Below are 13,632 nucleotides of genomic sequence, written 5' to 3'. Positions count from 1 at the left end.
TGTGGCTTTAAAGAGTCTGAGTATATACAAAATGATAAATTCAGAGAAGTATTGCTACTTTTGAACCTCTACTAACTCCATCCTCTTTTTCCTGATTTCCATCCTTTCCCACTGTGCTTTGTAGGTAACCAATCTCATTAGTTTACAGTTCATCCTCCTTGTATTTATTTTGCACAAATAAACAGATGTGAGTATATTTTCTTATATCCCCTTCTTTCTTTATTTCTTTTCATTGAATAATATATCTGAAAAATCACTCCAAATCACTCAAAAGTGATCTTCCTTGTTCTCTTTTTTACACTTTCATTGTACTCCATGGTTTATTCAGCCATCTTCCTCTACCTGAGCATTTAGGTTGTTTTACAGTATTTTGTAATTATAAACAATGCTACAGTGATTAACTTTATTCATATGTATTTTTATCTTGTTTGATGTTGCTTGATTTTTTTCCATACTCAACCAGCCTTGTATTTCTGGAGTAAACTCAACTTCAATTTGACATATTAAGTTTTATAAAGAATTTTTGCTTATCCTTTTTGCATTAGAGTTGCCTTAAATATTTTTCTCTTATGATAGTCTTGTCAGGTTAATATCAAAGTTATTCTGACCTTAAAAGAGTTGGAGAGTGTTCTTTTTTTTCTTTTCTCTGAAATATTTTGTGTTTGATTGGCATTCTTTCTTCATAAATGTCTGACAGAGTGCTCTGGTAAAACTTTCTGGGTCTGGAGTTTCCTTAATGGGATGACTTTTCAATTATTTTAATATAGAATATTTTTGATCTACCAAAAGTACACTTTTTCTGTGACCTCACCTAATAGTTACAAAACTGTCTAGATCTCACCCCTAGCTATTTTAAAAATATTTCCCTTGTCTTTGGTTTGTAGTAAATTTTGGCTGGGATGGGTCTAGCTGTGGATTTTCTTTGATTCAGCCTGCTTAGAATTCTTGTGTGTGTTAGTCACTCAGTCGTGTCTGACTCTTTGTGACCCTGTGGACTGTAGCCCTCCAGGCTCTTCTGTCCATGGAATTCTCCAGGCAAGAATACTGGAGTGGGTTGCCATTCCCTTCTCCAGAGAATCTTCTCCGTCTAGGGATCAAACCTGGGTCTCCTACATTACAGGCAGATTCTTTTACTCTCTGAGCCACCAGGGAAGCCTGGGCTTCTGAAATCTGTGGCTTAATATCTTTCATCTTGTTGTGAAAAATTCTTCATCAGATAGTGCTTCTAGTCCCTTCTCTCTTTTTGTCTTCTTTTGGTATTTCAATCACATGCATGTTACACCCTCTTACTGTGTGGCAACCCACTCCAGTGTTCTTGCCTGGAGAATCCCAGGGATGGGGGAGCCTGGTGGGCTGTCATCTATGGGGTCGCACAGAGTCAGACACGACTGAAGCGACTTAGCAGCAGCAGCAGCACTGTCTGTGTTGCTCTCCCTTTCATCTATGTTTTCTCTCTTTGACTTGTCTTTTGTTCTGATGAGTTTCTTCTGGTCTCTCCTCCAGTTCTCTCATTGTCTCTTCAGCTGATTTAATCTGCTGTCAGGCTCATTCATTGAGTTCTTAATTTTGCTTACTATGTTTTTTTAATTTTAGAATTTAGATTTAATTATTTAAAGAACCCATATAATTTATAAAATAGTTTCTAAGGCTCTGTCAGTTTCCAGTCTGTTATCGAATGAATTAAAACATAATTTCTTTTCGGTTGTGGGACTGTTTGTTCAAATATCTGGAGCTCTTTTTGATCTGTTTCTATCATTTGATTTCTCATTTATGTGTGGTTTTGTCTCCTTGTATATCTTTGGTTATCTTTGCTTATGTGCTAGTCATTGTCTTTAAAAATTGTTTATAAAAATAATTTGGAAGCCGATATGAGGTTATCTTTCTACAGAAAATATATTCATTTGCTTTTGCTAGCTGGATGCTTAGAGTCAGTAACAACTTGGGGTAGTTTTAATTTATTTCAGGCATCAAGATTTTTCTGGATGATCCACATGACTGAGCAACTGTTTTAATTCTGTTTTAGTCTTTTTTTTTTTTTTTGATGTGGACCATGTTTAAAGTCTGTATCGAATTTGTTACAATATTGCTTCTGTTTTATGTTTTGGTTTTTTAGTCTCCAGGCATGTGGGATCTTAGCTCTCTAACCAGGGGTTAAACCCACACACCTTGGCACTGGAAGGTGAAGTCTTAACCACTGGACTGCCAGGGAAGTCCCTGTTTTATTCTTAATCTCAAGGTGCAGCCCCTTGAGGTTCCAATCAAAACCTGAGCTGTTTGCCAGAGCCACCACTGTTGGTCGGCCTTGCTCTCTTAATTTTTGGCCTGACAAGACTTTTTATTTTCCAACAGATGTTTTTAGAGTAGTTTTAGGTTCCCAGAAAAATTGAGCAGAAAGTACATGGAGTCCCCATATGTCCCCTGCTCATACGTAATAACAAGTCTTTTAAGAAGTTGCTCAGCCTGCAACTCCTCTTTTGAAATGTACAATGCCTCTAGGAGGACAGTGGCCCTAAATACCAGGCTGGATGTTTGTCTTTTCCTAGATTTTGGCCTGTTAATTCTTTACTATCTTGCTATTTTCTGGTGCTTTCAAAACAGTTATTTTTAATTATTTTAACTTTTCTAATTATTCCCAGTGGGAAGGTAGCCTGCAATTGTTGAACATATTTATTCTCTTTGTTTTAAACTGCTGCAATTAGGTTGCATATTTGAGAAGAATAGAAAGATAAAACCTGTTAAGGAAATGGCACAACCAAAACCTTTTTCTATTTAGCATCATGATTTAAAAATGTTGCTTCCAGTTATGGAGCTATATTGTAGATATTAAGGTTTTGCTTTTTATAAACTTTTATTCCAGCTCGTGATGCTGATGAGCGAGAGAAGTGGATCCATGCCTTAGAAGAAACTATTCTTCGACATACTCTTCAGCTTCAAGTAAGAATCTTTACATGGCTTCTGGATAGTTCACTAGGTTTTTTTGTTTGTTTTCTGTTTTTTGTTTTTGTTTTTAAATAGCTAATAGGATGTAATGAAAACTTTTAATTTCTGAGTTGTTTATTTTTGCCTTTACAGGGTTATAATATATATAAAGTTACAGTCATTTTCTTATGCTTAAAATACTAATTTTTGTCTAGAAACAAAACAGTACAAGGCAATGTTGAAAGTGAAATGCTGTGTTAAAATTAAAACGTGCCAGGCTCATTTTTTAAATTTAATATGTATAGTTGGTTATTGTTACAGCCAAATTATATAATAATGCATGATAATAGATAAAGTGCTGAGAAGTTGACATACTTTTCTTTTTGTAGGATTTGGCAGTTACTGTTGTTGATAGTACTCTTAGGGATGAAAGTGAAAGAAAAAATCCAAACTTGGTTTCAGGAAAAAACACATCTAACTTGGGTGTGGTTTGAAGTAGGCATTTAAATAATGTCATGAGGACTCAGATCCCCATCTCTGTTTCTCGGTCTTAGTTATTCTGGGTTGACTTCATTTTTAGATAGATTCTCCCTTTGTAGTAGTAAAATGGAAGCAGCAATTTTCAGCCTCCCGTTGGTGGAACTCCAGCTCCATAGGAGGCTGTTGTTCTTTCTGGATTTAGAGTATTAGTGCTGATACCTTAGCTTCCGTCACTTTCCCAGTCCAATTTCATAATTTCATATCAACCAATCATAATTTCATAGTCACATGTTACACCTCTTGGTAATAGGATTTACCTGCTACATCAGAAACATGTAGCAGTTAGGGGAGAAGGTGGTCCTCCCTGTCCCCAGGCAGAGTCAGAATGGGGGAAAAAAGATGCTAGGTGACCAAAAAAAAACAAATGTTTAATCTACCATACTAAAGATAGTTTTCTGTGTTTGTTCTCCATTGAAAGAGCTTATAATGTGGTATATATAGAGGATTTTGTTTTGATTATTTGGATTTACAGGACTGAATCATAGAAAACTGAGGTTTTGCAATCCTTTGTCTACTTAATTTGTCCTATATCAGGAATGGGGGCTTACCAGGGGGATGCTGGTGGTAAAGAACCCGCCTGCCAATGGAGGAGATATGAGACATGGGTGTGACCCTGGGTTGGAAAGATCCCCTAGAGGAGGGCACGGCAATCCACTCCAGTATTCTTGCCTAGAGAATCCCATGGACAGAGGAGTATGGAGGGCTACAGGCCATAGGGTTGCAAAGAGTCGGACACGACAGAAGCAAGTTAAGCATCATGCGCATGCCAGAAATTGGCTTGCTTAGACAAGTTAGTGTAGGACATCCCAGGTCCTACAGGACAGTGAACTCCCCATCACTTTGAAAGTTGTTCAAATAGATGATTTAAAATAATATGTGAGGCTATTAAGAAACTGTAAGAAAATGGAGTTGAAATCAGAGATCTCTAAAGATACTTTGTGAGGGAGCTATACTTTTTAAAAGCAACTTTATAAGCACATCTGGCTTGGGTGTACTATGAAGAAATTCTATGAATTCCTTCATAAATTTCTTTTCAAGTTCAGTTCAGTTCAGTCCTCAGTCGTGTCCAACTCTGTGAACCCATGAACTGCAGCATGCCAGGTCTCCCTGAGTTCACCCAGAGTTCACCCAAACTCATGTCCATTGAGTTGGTGATGCCATCCAACCATCTCATCCTCTGTCATCCCCTTCTCCTCCTGCGCTCAATCTTTCCCAGCAAAGGGTGTTTTCAAATGAGTCAGTTCTTCGCCTCAGGTGGCCAAAGTATTGGAGTTTCAGCTTCAACATCAGACCTTTGAATGAACACCCAGGACTGATTTCCTTTAGGATGTACTGGTTGGATCTTGCAGTCCAATCTGATTTTGGTACTGACCATCTGTTGATGTCCATGTGTAGAGTCTTCTCTTGTGTTGCTGGAAGAGGGTGTTTGCTATGACCAGTGTGTTCTCTTGGCAAAACTCTGTTAGCCTTTGCTCTGCTTCATTCTGTCCTCCAAGGCCAAATTTGCTTGTTACTCCAGGTGTTTCTTGACTTCCTACTTTTGCATTCCAGTCCCCTATAATGAAAAGGACATCTTTTTTGGGTGTTAGTTCTAAAAGGTCTTGTAGGTCTTCATAGAACATTCAACTTCAGCTTCTTCAGCGTTACTGGTTGGGGCATAGACTTGGATTACTGTGATATTGAATGGTTTGGCTTGGAAACAAACAGAGATCATTCTGTTGTTTTTGAGATTGCATCCAAGTATTGCATTTCGGACTTTTGTTGACTATGATGGCTACTCCATTTCTTCTAAAGTACTCCTGCCCACAGTAGTAGATATATTGGTCATCTGAGTTTTCAATTTAGGCAGTTGTATAAATGACTCGTTTTAGGAAATTTGTGATCCAATAAGAAGATAAGTATTTTAGGAATCAGATTAGACTGTAAGTGGCAGATAATAGTCCCTCCACAGTTGGTTAGACTGGTAATCAAGTCTCTGTGTGATCTATTTTCTTCCAGACATTTCTATAAACCTACTAGAGTGCTGCCCCTACATAAATCTACTGAAGTGCTGCTGCTTCCTTGGTTTCTTCTGAACACATCTTTTCATTTCTGATCCCTACATTCCTATATGTGATATTCTGTCCGCCTGTAATACCATCTGCCTCCACTCTGCCCTTGTGTTCTGCCTCTTTCTTCAAAGTCCAGTTCAGACCTGACCTCTTCTGTGGAGCCTCTCCCAACCAACCCCTCCTCCCTCAGCCCCCAAACTCAGTGATCTCTTTCCATTGAATGCCATACTTGTTGCACAGTTTACTGAGTTCTTATAATATTCTTCTTGTTATCCTTTAAGTATATACAAGTCCCACCTCATCAGATAGGATGCAGACTCCTTAAGGTACCTACTTTTATCCAATTTTGTAATACATGAGCTTTTACGAAGAAGAGAGCTTACATGTCTTTTGGAATAACAAAATGAAAGGGGTAACTTTGGGAAGTCTTAAATACTGATAGTTTTGATATTTTAAAATACATGAATCTAATAAGTTATTTATATATGTTTTTCTAAAGTTAATACACGTAGGAAATAGGACATTTAGAGATATGTAATTAAATGTTAATTTGACTGGCAAAAAAGGTAAAGAGATTCCTTCAAAAGATGGTGAAGTGTGGTGAAAGACTTGACTCTGGAGCCATAATGACTTGGTTTGTGTCCCAGTGCCACCACTTACTCTTGACATCACTCTGAGTTCCAGTGTCCTCATCTATAAAAAGAGGATGATAAAAATACCTATTCTTCAGGGCTGTTTTGATGATTAAATGAGTTAAATACAAAAAATTTTTGAAATAATGCCTGGCTATATTAAGAACTTGGTAATAAACCAAAAACAAAAAAACTTCCCACGTGGCTCAGTGGTAAAGAATCCACCAGCCAGTGTAACAAATGCGGGTTCAATCTCTGGGTCAGGAAGATCCCTTGAAGAAGGAAATGGCAACCCACTCCAGCATTCTTGCCTGGGAAATCCCATGGACAGAGGAACCTTGTGGGCTACAGTTCATGGGGCTATAAAAAAGTTGGATACAACTTAGTGACTAAAAAACAATAACAAATTTTAAGCCATTACTAATACTAAACTTCCAAACTTCAAGAGCTCAGACTATAATGCTGTCATTAACAGAAATAGAAAAACTGGATAAAGACATGGGTTTGAGGAGAAAGAGCTGATAAGCCAATTTTAGTCTTGCCAAGGTTGAATTTCAGGGAGACATCCTACTGTCAAAATCCATAAGGAGAGAATGTAGGACTAAAGCTACAGCTACTTTTGCCATTCCTACCCCCAGTACCTGGCATTCTAAGTGGTGCTTGATAAGTGTTAATTAAAGAAAGAACTGATGAAGGGATTAATGAATAAACACATGATGCATAGACTGCTTTTAAATTGCTATGTATCACATTCTCTGAGATGTCTAACATATTGTTACACCTCCATGAGTAGGTACTCATGAAGTGCTCATCCAAATGGGTGTTGGAGAAGGTATTTACATGTCTTCCTTTCTCGGTGAACTTTATCTCTAATTTAGCCATTAAGTTATACTGCTGTGGCCTTGTTATTACTAAAAGCTTCACTATCTCCAAAATACTGAATTTAAAAGTGTTTTTAATTTGACCACAGTTTTCTTACTTGACCCACTTCTAGCTCTTTACTTCTTCTGGACTTTTCTTCTCTCATTTTGGTCTGAGCTCTACTTCTCCATTTTTCCTGGCCATTTCACACTTTCCTAGTTTTGCTTATCTCACTCTCCAGTGTAGATATGATGGTCTGTTTCTTCAACATAGATTTTGGTATCACCCTTAAAATTTCTTGTCCCTGGATATTTTGCATTGTTAAAATAGCTGTGAATACCAATTTGAATGCAGAGTTCCAAAGAATACCAAGGAGAGATAAGAAAGGCTTCCTCAGTGATCAATGAAAAGAAATAGAGGAAAACAACAGAATGGGAAACACTAGAGATCTCTTCAAGGAAATTAGAGATATCAAGGGAACATTTCATGCAAAGAGGGGCACAATAAAGAACAGAAATGGTATGGACCTAACAGAAGCAGAAGATATTAAGAAGAGGTAGCAAGAATACACAGAAGAAGTATACAAAAAAGATCTTCCTGACCCAGATAATTATGACTGTGTGATCATTCACCTAGAGCCAGACATCCTGGAACATGAAGTCAAGTGGGCCTCAGGAAACATCACCACAAACAAAGCTAGTGGAGGTGATGGAATTCCAACTGAGCTATCTTCAAATCCTAAAAGATGATGTTGTGAAAGTGCTGCACTCAATATGCCAGCAAATTTGGAAAACTCGGCAGTGGCCATAGGACTGGAACAGGTCAGTTTTTGTTCCAATCCCAAAGAAAGGCAATGCCAAAGAATGCTCAAATTGCACTCATCTTACATGCTAGCAAATGAATGCTCAAAATTCTCCAAGCCAAGCTTCAACAGTATGTGAACCATGAAATTCCTGATGTTCAAGCTATATTTAAAAAAGGCAGAGGAACCAGAGATCAAATTGCCAACATCCACGGGATCATCGATAAAGCAAGAGAGTTCCAGAAAAACATCTATTTCTGCTTTATTGACTATGCCAAAGCCTTTGACTGTGTGGATCACAATAAACTGTGGAAAATTCTGAAAGAGATGGGAATACCGGACCACCTGACCTGCCTCCTGAGAAATCTGTATGCAGGTCAGGAAGCAACAGGACATGGACTGGTTCCAAATAGGAAAAGGAGTACATCAAGGCTGTATATTGTCACCCTGCTTATTTAAATTTTATGCAGAGTACATCATGAGAAATGCTGGGCTGAATGAAACATAAGGTGGAATCAAGATTGCCGGGAGAAATATCAATAACCTCAGATATGCAGATGACCCCACCCTTATGGCAGAAAAGGGAAGAAGAACTAAAGAGCTTCTTGATGAAAGTGGAAGTGAGGAGTGAAAAAGTAGGCTTAAAGCTCAACATTCAGAAAACTAAGATCATGGCATCTGGTCCCATCACTTCATGGCAAATAGTGGGGGAAACAACAGAAACAGTGACATATTATTTTGGGGTCCTCCAAAATCACTGCAGATGGTGTCTGCAGCCATGAAATTAAAAGACACTTACTCCTTGGAAGAAAAGTTACGACCAACCTAGACAGCATATTCAAAAGCAGAGACGTTACTTTGGCAACAAAGGTCCGTCTAGTCAAAGCTATGGTTTTTCCATTAGTCATGTATGGATGTGAGAGTTGGACTGTAAAGAAAGCTGAGCACCGAAGAATTAATGCTATTGAACTGTGTTGTTGGAGAAGACTCTTGAGAGTCCCTTGGACTGCAAAGAAAGCTGAGCACCGAAGAATTGATGCTATTGAACTGTGGTGTTTGAGAAGACTCTTGAGAGTCCCTTGGACTGCCAGGAGATCCAACCAGTCCATCCTAAGGGAAATCAGTCCTGAATATTCATTGGAAGGACTGATGTAGAAGCTGAAACTCCAATACTTTGGCCACCTGATGCGAAGAGCTGACCCGTTTGAATAGACCCTGATGCTCTGAAAGATTGAGGGTAGAAGGCGAAGGGGATGACAGAGGATGAGATGGTTTGATGGCATCACCTAGTGAATGGACATGAGTTTGAGTAAACTCCAGGAGTTGGTGATGGGCAGGGAGGCCTGTCATGCTGTAGTACATGGGGTCGCAAAGAGTCGAACACGACTGAGTAACTAAACTGAACTGAACTGATGACATTCTGATTTCTATTCCCCAGTGCCCCCAGCTGTTATATTTTTCTGTTTCTATTTGGAGGTCACAAAATCAAGGTGACTTTATCTGTCACTTTAAATTTTGGCTGGCTTTAATCAAATTTCTATAAATATTTGTGTTCTTATTGATTTCTTTTTGATTGCCAGTTAAATTCCCACCGTGGGTCTTTTTAAAGTTAGTGTTCAGTATCTAATATACTCCACTCCCTTCTTTATAGAAAAGATCTCACTACTTCTTCAATAGTTATGTGACTGCACCTATTTTTTCTTTCTATGCTTTGCATATTTCAAAGCAAAAAATATTCTCACTCTTTCCTCAAGTTAGTAATACCCCCATAATCTTGACTACATGATATTTCCTTTAGGCTATGACCTTATTTACCCTCCAGCAGTCCCCACTGTTTCCATGAATTCAGTTAAAACTTCTGTGTAGATGATTGTCTTCCCTCCCCCCCATCTTTATATCTCTTTTGCTGTTTAGCTTCTCGCTTAAGTCCTCAATTCTTTCCTCATGGATTTTGCCTGGTAGATATCTTCTGAAATTCAACCTCAATAAGGCTAAAAGTGTCTTATCAGCTCTTTTCTCCTCAAACCCATCTCTTTATCGATTTTTTCTGTTTCTTAATATCCTGATTATAATCTGATCCGTTGAGGTTTGAAAGTTGAGGTTTTTTCAGGTAATAACTTCTCAGTTGCCAAGCCTGGGAACTTCTTTTCTTCTTTTTTTCCCCTCCTCTCTTTTTAATAGAATTACTTACACTCCTGTGCTCACGTTGACTATCATTTTTCTTACATCTGACTAACTCTGTTTCTAGTGCCCTCCTAATATTCCTGAATCTATTCCTTTCTTCATCCAATGAACTGAACATCTGCAATTAATGATCTTAAGGCCTCCGTAACTGTGAGAAACCTTTAGTGGTTTGCATTTGCCTGTAGAATGAAATGAAAATTCTTTTTAAGGAATTTCATTGTTCGATTATATCCCACCCTAAATTTCTACCACCTGTCCCTGCATGTACTTGATGCTCTACGCAGAAATCATTCCTGGTTCCATTCTGTGTAATCTGTCTTTTAAACCTCTTTTAAACTACCTGATCTTTAGAAAGTGAAAGTGAAAGTTGCTCAATTGTGTCAGACTCTTTTGTGACCTATAGACTGTATGATCTGTGGAATTCTCCAGGCCAGAATACTGGAGTGAGTAGCTTTTCCCTTCTCCTTAAAGGTATATATAAAACCTTAATAAAGTAGTTGTGCTAAGGTATTATTGTATCTCCAGCATATTTTTACTTTTCAGATAGAAGGTATTCATAAATGTTTATTCTGTTTTTCTTTCCATTCTGATTAATGAAAATTCATCTGGAGGATCCCTTGTAGCTTCCCCCTTTCCTTCTATCCTTCCTTTGTTCTCTTCTTTTAGTATTGTTCCTGTTGTTTTGTGGGTAACTGTGAATTACAATTAGGATAGTCTGAGGATGGAAGAAGACAACTGAAGTCTCTCCTTTTGACTCCTATGTTGAATTTCCAATAGTTACTCTAAACTTGTATTTAGGTTATGGTATCTTTTCATGTATTTGCAGCAAACTTCACTCCTTGAGAGAGGCTGGAGGGGCTGCTAAGCTTCTTAAGAGGCATTTAGTAGATATCTGATGACACTAATTAATGAAAGCAAACATTTCAATTCTTTATTTACCCTTGTAAGCTTTAGTACCGACTAAATGCTGAGAGATTCCTAAGCAAATGATTGATCACGGAATAAGATTTAGGATGTTATATCCTATATGTTTTGTAGTATCTATCCTAATTTATGTAATATATTATGAATTATAGCAACAGGTCTGGATATCATACAGTTATAAAAGTTTTACTTGAGTAAATGGACCCATTAAAAAAAAAAAAAACTTTACAAGAAAAAACTCTTGAACCTCCAGTGTTTAAAGTAAAATATCATAGTGTTATTTAATGTGGGCAAACATAAATCTATATATCAACTTCTTAAGTTTAAAATCTTACAGAACTAACCATACATTTAAATGAAAATTGCAAGTTAAATGCAAATAAAACACAAAGCAATAAAATCTAAATTAATTGTAAGTTAATGTGCTGAATGATACTGCCTTGCTTAAAGTGGTTCACTACTTTGAATATGAATATGATACTGTAAGGAATAGATTCTTTTTCAGTTTGGCATGCATACACTATTGTGTGGAATGTGATAACTTTAATCTCTCCACATTTTTGTGTTCTGACTACTGGAAAACCTTCATTTGCACAGCATGTATCATGAGGTCTTTGACTTTGACTTCACACATATGTCATTTTCATGGTCAAGGCTCTTCTATGGCAAATAATAGTTTTTGGTACCAACTTGATGATAAACAGCTTGGCCAAGGAAGTAACTTGTTAGCACTTGAATCTGATGTTGTTACTGCTGATTCACTGTGTGGTTGTACTAACTTTTATAGGTTATCAGAAACTAAAACACAGAAGATTGAGATACAGAGACTTGTTTAGACCCCAATTTGAATACACTAATGTAGATATTTGAATAGTATAGACCTTTATACGTTTCCTGGTGGCTCAGTGGTAAAGAATCTCTGCAATGCAGGAGACCTGGGTTTGATCCCTGGGTCAGGAAGATCTCCTGGAAAAGGGAATGGCTACCCACTTCAATATTCTTGCTTGGGGAATTTAGTGGACAAAGGAACCTGGTGGGCTACAGTTCGTGGGGTGACAAAGAGTTGGACATGACTGAGTGACTTAACAATTTTAACTTTTCATAGATCTTTAAGTTTTTGGTTTCTATACTATAAATGAGTTGATATTTAAAAAATTTTTATCCTGAATGGTGTCTGTGATTATAATTTGAGTCATGAAATTGGGTATACTTGTCCTTGTCTGTGTAAGTTTCTGTAGGCCACTGTAGACTGTATCTTAGGTGGTTATCAAATTGAAATTTCATTGCTACTGACTTGTAATCTTTTAATTTTTGACCTTTCCTATTTGTTCACTATATATTGGCTTTGATCTCAAGCCTGTAGAGAAAAAGGACATGATATCCATAAGAATATGGCTGAGGGGAATAGTGAGGGCTGGTAGAAATCTCACCAGAAACGCTATTGAATCTGTAAGTAAAACATCATTATACATAAAAGAGTTGTGATAGAATTCAGATTGCAATTCGTTATTGAGGCCAGAAAAACAATAGAACCATTCTGAAGCATTTTTTCAAACCTAGATATTTTGGTATGATAATTACATACATGCCAAAGTTTTATTATAGATAACCATAAATTTAGTATTTAAGATGCAATTTAGGATAGTAGTTGAACTAATTATTAGTATTAGTTAGCTTGAGTCTACCCTCTTTTCTATAATAGCTATGTGTCTAGTTGGGTAGTTAAGATTAGTAGAAATCTCCTGAGTATTTTTCTTTTTTAAAATATTTTTTAAATTTGTTATTTATTATTTTTGACTGTGCTGGTTTTCGTTGCTGCACAGGCTTTTCTCTAGTTGCAACACTTGGGGGCTGCTTTCTAGTTGCGGTGTTCGGGCTTTTCATTGTGGTGGCTTCCCTTATTATGGAGCACTGGCTCTAGAGTGTACAGTCTTCAGTAGTTGTGGCTCTAGAGCGCAGGCTCAGTAACTGTGGCACATGGGCTAAGTTCTGTGGCCTCTGGGATCCTCCTGGACCAGGGATCAAACCCACGTCTCCTGCATTGTTGACAGATTCTTTACCGCTAGCCACCAGGGAAGCCCTTGTGTATTTTTCTTGAGTGTTAAGCTGTTTTACTGAAGATTAGCTTTTGGAACATATATTTCAATTTTTTAGTATATAATACTGACTACATGAACATAATAACTATCACTGCATCATTTCCCTTGGCCTCATTAGATTTTATTTTTGTGTTGTGTAGAAAAATACATTTATTTTGTTTTTCTCCCTTGAAGCCCTTTGTTTCCCAAAGGAAATGATTGCAATATAGGTGTGTCACTTTTTCCACAGGTAAAATGGTATGTAGAGGTAGCCAAGTACTTGGGGCTCCTACAACAAAGGAAAATTCCTCTAAGGAATGTTGCCAACATTGTTACTGTTACTGAGGGTAGAGGAATTTCTGGCTCCTAAATTGGAATTTAGGATTCAAGGATTCGTTTTTTAATAATAAATTTTGTTGTAATAGTGGTGGCCCATCTTATCTTGAACTCTTGGGAAACAACTAAAAACAAATGGTCCAGTTTTATAGATGCTAAAGATTGTTCCTTTAAGTGCCAGAATTTTATTTTAATTGTGGTTTTATGGAAATCTTTTAGAACTTATATTTTACTGCCTTCTCTTTATAGAAGTAAAGTTTAAAAATAAAAAAAATAAGTGCTCAATTCAGAACGTACAGAGAATA

General features: G+C 37.3%; 1 protein-coding gene across 4 annotated transcripts in view; it reads left to right on the top strand.

The window, feature by feature from the left end:
• The window catches only part of OSBPL9 (oxysterol binding protein like 9), a 170,976-nt gene that overhangs the window by 88,874 nt on the left and 68,470 nt on the right, over positions 1–13,632 (top strand). For all 4 annotated transcript variants that reach the window (XM_068966060.1, XM_068966059.1, XM_068966057.1 and 1 more), the window contains one exon: positions 2,858–2,934. In XM_068966060.1, the coding sequence (XP_068822161.1) occupies positions 2,858–2,934 (77 nt within the window). The remainder of the gene's footprint in view (positions 1–2,857; positions 2,935–13,632) is intronic.

This window comes from Capricornis sumatraensis, chromosome 2, assembly GCF_032405125.1.
Source record: "Capricornis sumatraensis isolate serow.1 chromosome 2, serow.2, whole genome shotgun sequence".
NCBI lineage: Eukaryota > Metazoa > Chordata > Mammalia > Artiodactyla > Bovidae > Capricornis > Capricornis sumatraensis.
Note: the sequence above shows the minus strand (reverse complement) of the source record. Positions and strands in the feature narration are given on the sequence as shown.